This window comes from Rhinoraja longicauda, chromosome 29, assembly GCF_053455715.1.
Source record: "Rhinoraja longicauda isolate Sanriku21f chromosome 29, sRhiLon1.1, whole genome shotgun sequence".
Taxonomy (NCBI): domain Eukaryota; kingdom Metazoa; phylum Chordata; class Chondrichthyes; order Rajiformes; family Arhynchobatidae; genus Rhinoraja; species Rhinoraja longicauda.
The window spans coordinates 3,202,517-3,215,673 of record NC_135981.1 but is presented as its reverse complement, the minus strand read 5'-3'; the positions used below and the strand labels follow the sequence as shown (position 1 = coordinate 3,215,673).

The 13,157-nt window shown below is 40.5% G+C and overlaps 1 protein-coding gene across 8 annotated transcripts in view; it reads right to left on the bottom strand.

Moving 5' to 3' along the window:
- The window catches only part of arhgap23a (Rho GTPase activating protein 23a), a 240,353-nt gene that overhangs the window by 113,416 nt on the left and 113,780 nt on the right, over positions 1-13,157 (bottom strand). For 7 of the 8 annotated variants that reach the window (XR_013549132.1, XR_013549133.1, XR_013549134.1 and 4 more), the window contains exon 1: positions 3,336-3,920. The exons of the other annotated variant lie outside the window; for it this stretch is intronic. Coding sequence is in view for 4 of the 7 variants with exons in the window: in XM_078424705.1 (XP_078280831.1) it covers positions 3,336-3,581 (246 nt within the window). In the remaining 3 variants the exon portion in view is untranslated. Of the gene's footprint in view, positions 1-3,335; positions 3,921-13,157 lie in introns of those variants that run through there. 8 annotated transcript variants of the gene reach the window in all.

Here is a 13,157-nt window from a genome sequence, read left to right as displayed (position 1 = left end):
GACACAACTTTTTTCATTCAGATGGGGGTGGGTATTTGGAATGAGCTGCCAGAGGAGGTAGTTGAGGCAGGTACTATAACAGCATTTTATAAATATTTGTTAAATATGGGTACCAATATTTATAGTACAAATGCAGATTAAAGGTGCATGATCCACGTGAATGGTAAACTCAAGGTGCTAAATGAATTGTGAAAGAAGGAACTGCAGATGCTGGTTTAAACCGAAGATGGACACAAAAAGCTGGAGTAACTCCGGGACAGGCAGCATCTCTGGAGAGAAGGAATGGGTGACGTTTTGGGTCGAGACCCTTCTTCAGTCTGAAAACATCACCCATTCCTTCTCTCCAGAGATGCTGCCTGTCCCGCTGAGTTACTCCAGCTTTTTGTGTCTATCTTTATGCTAAATGAATTATTAGTTTTCCTCTGAAGCTAGTGAATAAACCAGCTAAGATTCCACTGAATGCATGTTTGCATTCCACCAATATCCAGCAAGGTCATTTTTGTGATCTAATCTTAGAACAAATAGTACAAGAACCCATACTTTAGACTAAATACCATCCTCAGATTGGTGCCTTGATGACAAATTGATTATAATTCCCGTCTGCCACGTAATCAAGGATTAAAAGCCAGAAAGTCTTATGTACTTCTTAGTGAAGAGACTGATTTATATAACGATGTCACAACTTCAAGACAGCTTAATGTAGTTACTATTTGCAATGTAAGACAGACTCAATAGTTATTTAGCTTAAATATTCTCTCTTTGAAAATACTAATGCTAAACAAGCCATTTTAACAAACTGTAAGAAGGGCTAAATAAACTAACTTTGCCCAATATCTATTCTACAGTAAATGAGAATGGAAATAAATTCACGTAGCAATTTAAACCCGTGTGAAATTAGTTTTCCATCTTTGAAAACAAGCCATTGTAGTGGAAATCCAATGTAAACTCAATTAAGCAAGTTAATGCAATTAGTGGTAATTTATAGCTCTGGGCTATATTTCTGTCAAGTAAAGAAACAAAAATAAAAGGTAGATTCCAGATCACAAGCACGATCTGCTTCTAGATCTGTAGACAAGTGGACCAAATGAGAGGGCAGTCACAAAATGCTGGAATAACTCAGCGGGACAGGCAGCATCTCTGGTGAGAAGGAATGGGTGACGTTTCGGGTCGAGACCCTTCTTCAGACTGATGTCAGGGGAGTGGGCGGGACAGAGATAGAATGTAGTCGGAGACAGTAAGACTGGTGGGAGAACTGGGAAGGGGGGGGTGGAGAGAGAAGGAAAGCAAGGGCTATTTGAAGTTAGAGAAGTCAATGTTCATACCGCTGGGGTGTAAACTACCCAAGCAAAATATGAGGTGCTATTTACGTTGGGCCTCACTCTGACAATGGGGGCCCAGGACAGAAAGGTCAGGGAATGGGAGGGGGAGTTAAAGTGCTGAGCGACGGGGAGATCAGGCAGGTTAAGGCGGACTGAGCCTGCGCTTGGTCTCGCCGATATACAGGAGGTTTTTACTACACAGACTGAACCAAATCAAACATGTTTTAATTAAAATCCATAGCTATTCTCAAACCAAGGTCATCTTTCGCATATCTGTATTTAATTCATTGAATTGAAGGGCGTAAACACAAAAATATATACAAAGGAAACAAGTTAGTAAGTAGAATATGGTTGTTTTGGGAGCTGCAGACTGCTAGATAGAATGTCATTACAAAACAGCCTTTTCATACCATTTGGCAAAATTGAGTTACAGTGGCTGTTAGTGAAGTAGTACTAGAGGTTTGGACTATTCAAAGAATGAATGAAAATCCAAGCATGAAATGAGTTCAGAAAATCTGGAAACAGAAATTGGTCTCTGAAGGTTCTGATCGTGTGCATAATCTTCATGATTAGTTAAAAACATTCATTCTTGTGACACAAGGTTGTTGGGGAGGGATGCTACCTGATAAGGTAGTCATTTATTTATAAACCCTATCTACCCACTAAAGGTGTTGGTCTGCCTTTGCCTGGAACCACTGCAATCATCTTTGCAGACCAGAGTTCAGACCAGAATCAACAAATGTGGTTTCGGCCAGACGTAACCATCCTGACCAGCACTGGTAAAGATGGAAATCCTCCATCTCTGAGGGGCATTCATGTACAACATGAGTTTTAATGGCAGTCCAAAGCTTGCGGACATTATTTAACTAAATTTAAAATTCCAATGTGCTATGATAGAATTTGAATTACATTCTCCATCAATCTTCATTATTATGCAAACTAAAAGACTTTTACCTGTTGTGCAAACAGAATAGAAAATCCACCCATTAGCTAACATTTCTCCTCCAAAATTACATATTTTGGAGATACTGAATTATTTTATAACAAAAGCTAATTTAAGAAATGTGATTTGTACTTTAACTCCACTCAACATCTTTAAATTCCTGCCATTGATAGGACCGGCACGCGGTATAAAGAGCTGACTAATACTAGTACCAGTATTAGTCTAAAAGAAGCTAATACTAGTATTAGTATAAGAAAATAACTGCAGATGCTGGTACAAATCGAAGGTATTTATTCACAAAATGCTGGAGTAACTCAGCAGGTCAGGCAGCATCTCGGGAGAGAAGGAATGGGCGACGTTTCGGGTCGAGACCCTTCTTCAGACTGAAGAAGGGTCTCGACCCGAAACGTCGCCCATTCCTTCTCTCCCGAGATGCTGCCTGACCTGCTGAGTTACTCCAGCATTTTGTGAATAAATACCTTCAGCATATATTAGTATCACTAGATGAAAAAATATAATTGCAAAAACCTAAAGTTTTAATTTCCAATCAATACATTAGCAAATATGTTTTACATACTAATCTCACGGTGGGGGAGCTACAGTTGCTATAAAGGGGACTAACAATTCCATGATGCTGCATGCAGATCGGCAAGAACAAATCAGCAATTAAGTAGTTTTAAAACAGCCACCTGGGCGTCTCTAACCAACACCTATCTAAGTATCACAAGTAAAATAAATCAACGGGTTTAGTCCTGAGATGGACGATTCAAAACTTATTTTACATATCTGAATTGTGAAAATCTGATTTACACAAGGCATGATGAGTAGATTGCCTCTCCATTAGAAATCAATAACATGAGAGCAGCTGTACAACCAAAATGTAAGGAAGTTTCATGAAGCATTGTTTTTCCAACCTGTTTGTGCAGACAAGGATTTGCCTGCATTTATCATCTATTAAAGATTTCCTGAGGCAATGCAGAATCCAGGAAATTAAATCCGGCTGCATCCACTTTTTCTCTTACACAATACACATACAAGCAAAGAGTTCACAGTTTTCGAATCAAACACTTTACCAGCAACTCTTCCTCCTCTTCCCAAACAGGAAAACTGTGCTTTCTTTTGACAGCTGAGATATCATTGTTCCTCTCCTTCCTGGGGTTTACCTCCAAGGTCACATTTCTTAGGGCAGCCAGCCAAATACAACGGGGCTCAGGAGAACTGCAGTCAATCCCCACGGGTTTTTCCCAGTTCCAGTGCCTGTTGATCAAGCCGGAGCTGCAGGCAGTTTTCCCAGCACTGGACATGCTTCCACAGAGCATTACGTGCCCGTTGTTCAGTTTACTTTAATCCAACTCGAAGAGCAACTCCCAACCCAGTCTTTTCAGGTGTGGCTGTCATTAGTCCAAGATGATTGTTGCTCTCCAGTATCCATTCACAAGTTACTCATCAAGTATCACAATGAAACATTCACCCTGCATCTGAGACAATGCAGAAATCAGCATTTCTACTCTTCCTCATTCCTTTCATTCATTTTGACAATGCTCCGAAATATATTCCAAAGATGGTTAAAAGTGAAGCTGCAGGGCATGACTGCAGACTGCGAGGCACGTCTTTAACTGGAATGTCAGACACTCCAACACAAACTGAAAGAGCAGCCACCTCCCTGTACACAGCATGCTGTGAGCCCGCAGCTGTTTCGAGCTTTTGGCCTCAAACACTGACCTCTGACCCAAGTCACCAGCTGACATTTGCAGAAGACTATTGGAAGTTTCACACTGCTGTAAAATCCGTCACATGCCACAGCAAAGTGAGTAAACTAAACAGTCCAGTGTATGAGTTATGCTCAACCATTTTTTAATCTTCTGTGGGCTTGGCTACTCTCTTTTAAATAAACACATGATGTCACGTTGCTGCACAAAGTTCCCTTTCAGAGCTGAGATGAGCTAATTGGTCAAAAGACAATCAGACCTAACTTCCAGCTCCAACAAGTTTTCTGTTAACCGTTTATCATCTGAAACATACTTCCATGTAGCTTTCAAAAAAAGAATTACATATAAGATCTAGAAATACAAAATCATGCACAAAATGAACAAATGTGAAAATGCACAAGTTTGAACATGCTCTTGACTAAACTCCTCGACACTGACCATCAACACACGTACCTCAGGCTAAACGCTGAGGAAATTAAACTGGGCAGGTGGTGAAAGTGTCAGCAAAGTACGTCTTTAGGAAGAGTAACCATAATCATGTGCAAGTTTCAAGATAGGTATGAAAAGGGATAAGGTGAGTCCTCAAGTTAAGATCTTGAATTGGCAAAAGTTGATTTCAAAAGCAGGAGAGGACTTGGCCAAAGTGGACTGGGAGTAGATTCTTGTAGTTAAAACAACAGCTGACAAGTGAGACCCTATAAAAAAGATTTAGTACAAGATCATGTCCAACATGTTTCAATCACAGAGGGCAGTGGAGGCCAATTCACTGGATGAATTTAAAAGAGAGTTAGATAGAGCTCTAGGAGCTAGTGGAATCAAGGGATATGGGGAGAAGGCAGGCACAGGTTACTGATTGCGGATGATCAGCCATGGTCACTATGAATAGCGGTGCTGGCTCGAAGGGCCAAATGGCCTCCTCCTGCACCTATTTTCTATGTTTCTATGTTTCTCAGAGTGAAAATCAAAGATGGCAAGATCCTCAGAAAACAAAGGATATTGATCAAGAAAAAGGAAACACCGGGCATGTGCCAGAGACTTCGTTTGAAGAAGGCTTTTGAGGAATACTATGTAGGAGAGAATAAGAAATTAGATGGGGGGAAAAGGAAGCCATGAAATATCATTTGTATGTAAGATTTAGGAAAATCCCAAGACATTCCAGAAGGGGACCAAATGTTGATTTATGTGTGGAGCCAGGCAATGTAACAAGGTCTTAAATGAATGTATTTACCACAAAGGACAAAGAAGATGGTGAGTTCATAGAGTGGATAATCTCATGCGTCAGTATTCGTAAGGGCTTATGGGACACATAAGGGTTCATAAATCCCTAGAGCCAAATGAGATCAATCCCTGGTTGCTGGCAGGAAGGAAGAGAGGAAGAGAGGAAAGAACTGGGGCCCTGACAGAGATTTTTGCATCTCCATTAGCCATGTGTAGTTCAAGAAGACCAGAGGACAGCTAATGATATTTTTACTTTAAGATGAGCAATAGGGAGCCACGGTCAGGTCATTTACTACACTTTAGGGATTTATTGGATGATTTATTCACAAAATGCTGGAGTAACTCAGCAGGTCAGGCAGCATCTCAGGAGAGAAGGAATGGGTGACATTTCGGGTCGAGACCCTTCTTCAGACTGATCTATTGGATGATTTATGTACATTTGGAAAGTGATCACCTTAATTATCAAACACAGGTAGGTAGGACTATTGTCGATGGGACATGTTGGTCGGTGTGGGCAAGTTGGGCCACAGGGCCTGTTTTCACACTATATATGATCCTATGGTAAGGGGTCAACACAACACAGCATAAATGGCACCCATGGTGATATTTTACATCAGAGCTCCAAAGGCTAGACCAAACATATGTACAAATGTAAATTGAGTAATGTGAACAAAGGCAGGGAAGAAAACATTTTGTGATCCACATACCAAAATGCTTTTGTTTATTTTCTTGCCTGGCTTTCAGCTGCAAGTTCCAAGAAATCCATGATTCTAATGTTTAACAACAATATTCACACTAAAATCACTGTAATTAAAAGGTAAGCTGAAACCACAATCATTTCCATGTACACCAATTAAATGCAGAAATCAAATTCCTGACAGGTTTGCTTTCCCCACCACTCAGGATATCACCTCCCCACGCCTTGATTCAAACATACTTGCCCACAGAAAATTCATCCATCTAATGATTGTATTTAAATAGCAACGAATAACTTTCAAACCCTAGGTAGACACAAAATGCTGGAGTAACTCAGCGGGACAAATAGTATCTCTGGAGAGAAGGAATGGGTGAAGTTTCAGGTCGAGACCCTTCTTCAGACCCTAATAGGAATCTGCAGTTGCTAAAATCGAAAAAACAAAGTGACGGAGAAACTCAGTGTGCCAGGCAGTCCCCTAACCCAACCACCCTTGTCCAGCTTTCTTTCCCCAGTCTGAAGAAAGGTTCCGAATCAAAACGTAGTCTGCCCGTTCACTCCACAGATACCGCCTGGCCAGCTGAGACCCTGCATCATTTTGGCTTTTGATGAAGAATCATTTTAACAATGCTAATATTCAGCAAGGAATCAACTGCCTTTACTTGCTGCTTCTAGTGCACATAACCGATTTTAAAAGTTATTTCTGTCCCAGAGGGAACAGGATAATCAACTGCTGAGTAAATAAGATTTTGGTCAATGTCCCAACAATCCATCCCACTGTGACGTAGAAATTAAGAAAATATTTAACTTGTTGTTATCGACTTTAGTCTTTCGTGATGCAGCACAGACACAGGCCCTTCGGCGCACTGAGTCCGCGCAGTCCAGCGATCACCAATACACTAGCACTATCCTACACAATTTTACCGAAGCCAATTAACCTACAAACCTATACGTCTTTGGAGTGTAGGAGGAAACAGGAGTACCCGGAGAAAACCCACACGGTCAGAGAGAGCGTACAAACTCCATACAGATAGCACCCGTAGTGAGGATCAAACCCAGGTCTCTGGCATAAGGCAGCAACTCTACTGCACTCTTATTATTATTAAACCACCACTTAAAAGATTGGAATCAGGGAGTATTAAACAAAGTGGTATGACCACTTGTGCACTACTTCTACTTATCATCCTGCAGAAAACCGCAAAGGAATAGAGGAGATTCCACTTTCCACTCAAACGAATGGGAATTCCACATAGCAACTGTGAACATTTTTGTGAAGCTCTTTGCCTCACCATTCTGGGTTGTACTCACCTTGCCGATTTTTAAAGTGTTTAATCAAACCTCGCCTCCTCTGTAGTCATGAGGAGGATTGGGTTAGGCGCTTGGGGAGAGGTTGCGTGGGGAGGGTGGAGAAACTACGCCCTCAGGAATAAGAACTACATTCTTGATGATCAATGTAATTTTTCGAAGGTATTTATTCACAAAATGCTAGAGTAACTCAGCAGGTCAGGCAGCATCTCAGGAGAGAAGGAATGGGCGACGTTTCGGGTTGAGACCCTTCTTCAGACTGATCGAAGGTAGGGTCTCGACCCGAAACATCGCCCATTCCTTCTCTCCCGAGATGCTGCCTGACCTGCTGAGTTACTCCAGCAGTTTGTGAATAAATACCTTCGATATGTACCAGCATCTGCAGTTATTTTCTTATACTAATGTAACTTTTCAGTTTCTCTCCTAGGAACGGTCCCTAGAATCCTAAGAAGAATTGTGGATAATCAGCCATGATCACAACGAATGGCGGTGCTGGCTCGAAGGGCCAAATGGCCTCCTCCTGCACCTATTTTCTCTGTCTATGTCTAAGAACAATGGATAATGATAGTGAATTCAACAAATTTAGATACTTGGCTAGATGCCGCAATAGTCAATAATTGACAATGATCTGAACATTGCTTTGTAGTGGGCCATGATTACAATTTAGCATTTATCAAGTAAAATAATTAGTATAAAGGCAAAAGTTTTCAAAAATTAACACGTCGCCAGTAACAAAATAAATGAATTGTGCAGGAAGGGACTGCAGATGCTGGTTTAAATCGAAGATAGACACAAAATACAGGAGTATCTCAGTCTGAAGAAGGGTCTCAACCCAAAACGTCACCTATTCCTTCTCTCCAGAGATGCTGCCTGTCCCGCTGAGTTACTCCAGCATTTTGTGCCTGTCTTCAAAATAAATGAATTGTTAGTTTACACGACATGACTCATCAACTTCTAGTCCAGAAATTGCAGGTTAAGAAACTGTTGGATCAGAAATCTTCAATCATTCCCAGCGCAAATGTGCAAATATCACATGCACAGCAGCAAAACCACTGTCTGACCCGCTGAGTTACTCCAGCATTTTGTGTTTACCTTTGATTTAAACCAGCATCTACAGTTCCATCCTACACCGCTCATCCAATGCTCTTTTCTGCAAATTTTCTGGTAGCCATTACAGCAGTGCAAGGAATGTCGTTACATTCTGAATTCTCAACAATTCTTTCCCCCTCGAAGAGTCCTAACCCAAAATGGCACCTGTCCATGTTCTCCGGATATGCTGACTGACCCGAGTTATTCCGGCACTTTGTATCTTTATCTGCAGTCTCTTCCATGCCAAATTCATTATATTTATTTTCTTGCAATATTGAAGCAAACTGAGTATTTAGCAAAGTCTTGTATTGATGGTTCATGTTCCATGCTTACAAGTTAGAACCTTTACTCTTCTAAACCTCTCTTTATTCCGTAAGAATTTGTGATCCCATTCTCTGTATTTGGAAGAAGGTTTATCAACAGAGCTTTGACGTAGCTAAGGTCATTTGTGGCCAATCTGCCATCTAGGGAAAATCTATATGCCAATTCCAGTTGAGATAATCAGATCTCTCACACCCTAGTTGCAATTCCAACACTATAATGTTGTAGCTATCACCATTATAACTATTGTTTGCTAGATTTTGAAGGTTCCTTTCAATTCTGAATTGCTTTCCCATACGTATGTATTTAAAGCTCCAGTGTTGTTTATTTTCCTACATGCCTGCAAGAAAATGGTGATTGCTTACAGGAATATGTTAAACCTGACTGTTGTATCAGCTGCACATTTTAGAACAGTTTACATAAACATGAAATAAAAATGAACATACACATATTCAGGATATGCAACTATATTCAGCATCAAAAGCATGATAAGACATCTGGCCACATTTGTATAAAGCCAAAAGTGCCCACGCTAAAATAAATCCACATAAATTTGAGTAGAATATGGCCATCATACTCTGCATTAAAGGCTACATGGAGAAAGAGCAGGGTTGAACTCTGATATGAAAATATATGACATGAGGAACTTATTTTAAAGTATTAACCAGTATTCAGGAGAAATTGATCCAGATTATTACTCAGGCTAATACAGAACATGGATCACTAGACTTTTTTTTAAATGACTGAAGAGGATACCACTGTAATAGCTTAATTATACAGTACACAGTGCAGCTCATGGAGTTGCTATCTCACAGCACCCAAGCCCTGGATTCAATCCTGACCTTGGGTGCTGTCGGGAATTTGCACATTCCCCCCCAACACCGCATAAGTATCTCTGGGTGTGCCAGTTTCCTCCCACATCCCAAAGCAGCACTGGCTACTTGATAAGTTAATTACCCACTCTAAATTATCCCGTGTGGGTGGAAGTTATGTCTCAAATCTACAGGGAGTCGATGAGAATGCAGGGAGATTAAAAACATGGAATTATTTCAAGGTTAGCAAAATTGGGTGGTTAACAGCCAAAGCTCGCCCAGCAGACTAATAGGCCTGTTACTGTGTTGTATTACTCCAAAGTTTGTTACTCCATAACGTCTAAGTTTAAAGCATGCTAAATATTTGAAACATTCAACCCAAACAGGGTGAATGCAATATCAGGATTGTTCAAGTATGGATGGAGGCACAGAATAAATTAAATAACCTATTTCAGTTGTATTCTGATTTTGAACACATTCTTTTCTACCTTTTCTGATCATTTCATTTAAGCATTAATCTTGTTCGCACCCGTGCCTGCACACACTAAATAGCAATTGCTGAACATTGTTTAATAAGCTGTGAATGCACAGACAGACTGTGGTAGTCCTGTCACCATACCAGCTAAAATATTAGATCATTTGTCCAGTTGACACAATTTTTTTTTAAAGTTAAGAACCATAAAAAAAACATGATATTGGCATTTTGAGGGGAAAAGTCACAGTATACATCAGAAAATATCCAATCCATGTAATTATTTAGCACAAATCATGAACTGCTGATGAAAATTTCATACTAGTTTACTTTGAAAATACATTTAACACCAGATTTTTGCGATCCCTGTGCATAGTAATAATATATCAAAATGAAGATTGCAGAAAATCAAATATAAATATTTTTTAATTAACAAGTTATACATAATCTAACACATTTTTAATATGCTAAATCATAATTTAGCTATAAAAACCATTTTAATAATCAACATTTGTCTTCTTAAAACTAGACAGATATTATTTTATGAAAGCCTATAATTTAGAGGCAAAGTGATAGAAGAAACAAGATGGGAATATTGCTTAAACTGAATTATTCCAGATGTTACAGCTCTGAATAGATTTAATTTGATTCAGATCAGGATGTGCTGAGGCAGGCTTGATCTTTTGAAGTTTAAAACAAGAGCAACAGTTTGTTTCTGAGGCACCATCTGTTATGTGGGCAGACAAGATCTACTTTTTTTATCCTTCCAGTGGAGTATCAGTTGTGTGCATGGTATGGAAGTGAGTAATCTGGTCTGTTTTACAGGATCAAATTTTACAGGATCAAGTTTCCAGGTACAGTCAAAAGAAAAACAATTCACATAAGCTAAAAATTTTAAATTATGAAACTAACATGCCTCAAATACAGATTAGGTTCAATATTATTAGCTGTATATTTATGATTCTTCGTGTTTCAGGAAAGCCACACACTAGTACTCAAAACTCCTCAAAAAGTTCACACCTGATTAAATATTTTGTGGGGAAACACATCTTGTGCACAATCTGAATGTTCTAATTCATGCCTTTCCAGATAAGCATCATTATCTAAATGCATGTCTATGTTTGGTTTTTGGTGCTAAATGATTTGAAGCATTTCTAAAATATACTTTTTTACTGACCTTTCTTTCAAAGGTTTAAACCATTCAAACCCATGCTTTGGCATTTCCCTGCAGAAATCATCAGATCAGGTTAGTTTATTGTGGTATGCATCAGGGTGCAATGACATTTCTTGCTCGCATGGATACAACAATAAATACAACAACGAGTGTAAAATAGCAGGATAGTGCAAGATTGTTGCACATTATCATCTCCCCGCAAGAAAGAAAGAAAATTATAACTGGAAATAAAAGCTATAAAAAAGATAAGGCAATTACAGAAATACACAGTTGCCAAGTCAGCCACTGAAAAATAAGAACGTTGGGAGGCAACTTCCACAATTAATTTTCCTTTTTTCTCTCTGTATTTTGGGTATTGCTTTAAATATCATGTAGATATCACTGAAAATATTTTATTTCTTTTTAAATGTTTTCAATATGTTATTTTGAATCTCCTCTCCCCACAGTTCCAGAAAGGACTGTTGCTTCCAAGAATGCCCTTTTGTTTCAGTGTTCAAACATAGTAAGACAATAAGGTAATTACGGACTGGTGAGTTAGTGGGAGGGAAATCACTAGAGAATATTCTAAGGGACAGAATTTATGTACATTTGCAAAGCAGGATCTGCTCAGAGTGTGTCAGCATGGCTTTGTCAGGAGGAAATACTATCTTACGAATTTGATTGGCTCTTTTTGAGGGCATAACAAGGGAGATTGTTGATGATGTTAGACACAAAATGCTGGAGTAACTCAGCGGGACAGGCAGCATCGCTGGAGAGAAGGAATTGGTGACGTTTCAGGTCGAGACCCTTCTTCAGACTGATATCAGGGGAGTGAGCGGGACAGAGATAAAATGTAGTCGGAGACAGTAAGACTGGTGGGACAACTGGGAAGGGGGAGGGGATAGAGAGAGGTGGAAAGCAAAGGTTATTTGAAGTTAGAGAAGTCAATGTTCATACTGCTGGGGTGTAAGCTACCCAAGCAAAATATGAGGTGCTGGTCCTCCAATTTGCGCTGGGCCTCACTCTAACAATGGAGGCGGCCCAGGACAGGTCAGATTGGCAATGGGAGGAGGAGTTAAAGAGCTGAGCAACTGGGAGATCAGGTAGGTTAAGGCAGACTGAGCGGAGGTGTTCAGCGAAACAATCGCCGAGCCTGCACTTGGTCTCACCGATGTAGAGGTTGACACCTGGATCAACGGATACCGTAGATGAAGTTGGAGGAGGTGCAAGTGAACCTCTGCCTCACCTGAAAAATCTGTTGGGGTCCTTTGGAGGTGGTCTTTGAGGGGAGGATGCTCCTCAAACTGCGGAGCATCCTAGACAATACAGCTCACCCCCTCCATGACACACTGGTCAACCTGAGGAGCACCTTCAGCAACAGACTGGTGCCACCAAGATGCAGCACAGAACGCCACAGGAGATCCTTCTTCCCTCTGGCTACCAAACTGTACAACTCCTCCCCCTCCTGTCATGGGGTAGACTGACTCCAATCTTTGCAATCCCCAATCCTTTCCACTCGTCACTTTAATTTCATGTTTCATGTATTTTGTGTTTTATGACTATTGGCAGATCAGGTTTCCCTCCTGGGATAAATAAAGTTCTATCGTATCGTATCGTAAGGATTCTATTCCAGAGTTCCACTTTCTCAATTTCTATCCTGTCCGCTCCAATGACAAGAAATGCCACACCAGTGCCTTGTCGTGAAACATTCATTCTGTTTCCATCCCCACTGATGCTGCTTGACCTGTTGAGCCCAGGGATAATGCTACAGGTCTTCCATCAGTCCACATCCTCAGCCCTCCAATCTCCCAATGTTTCATCAAACTGCTTTCCATCATACGTTATTTGTCGATTACTGTTTGGTTCAAATTTACTCTCAACCCCTCCAAAAACAAAACAGGCTGTGGCTGTACTTTACAAAACTTCTTCAATTTTAGGCAGCTAATCAATACCCCTCAACTTCTCCCCCCCCCCCCCCACCTTGACCCCCACCCTCTCCCACCCCTCTCTTCCCTGTGTTCCACCTGAACTTGCACCAATTTCTCCCCTCATCCTCCCCTTCCCCCTTCATTCCCTTTTCTGACTTCACAATCCACAACGCTTCATCCATTATCTCACACAT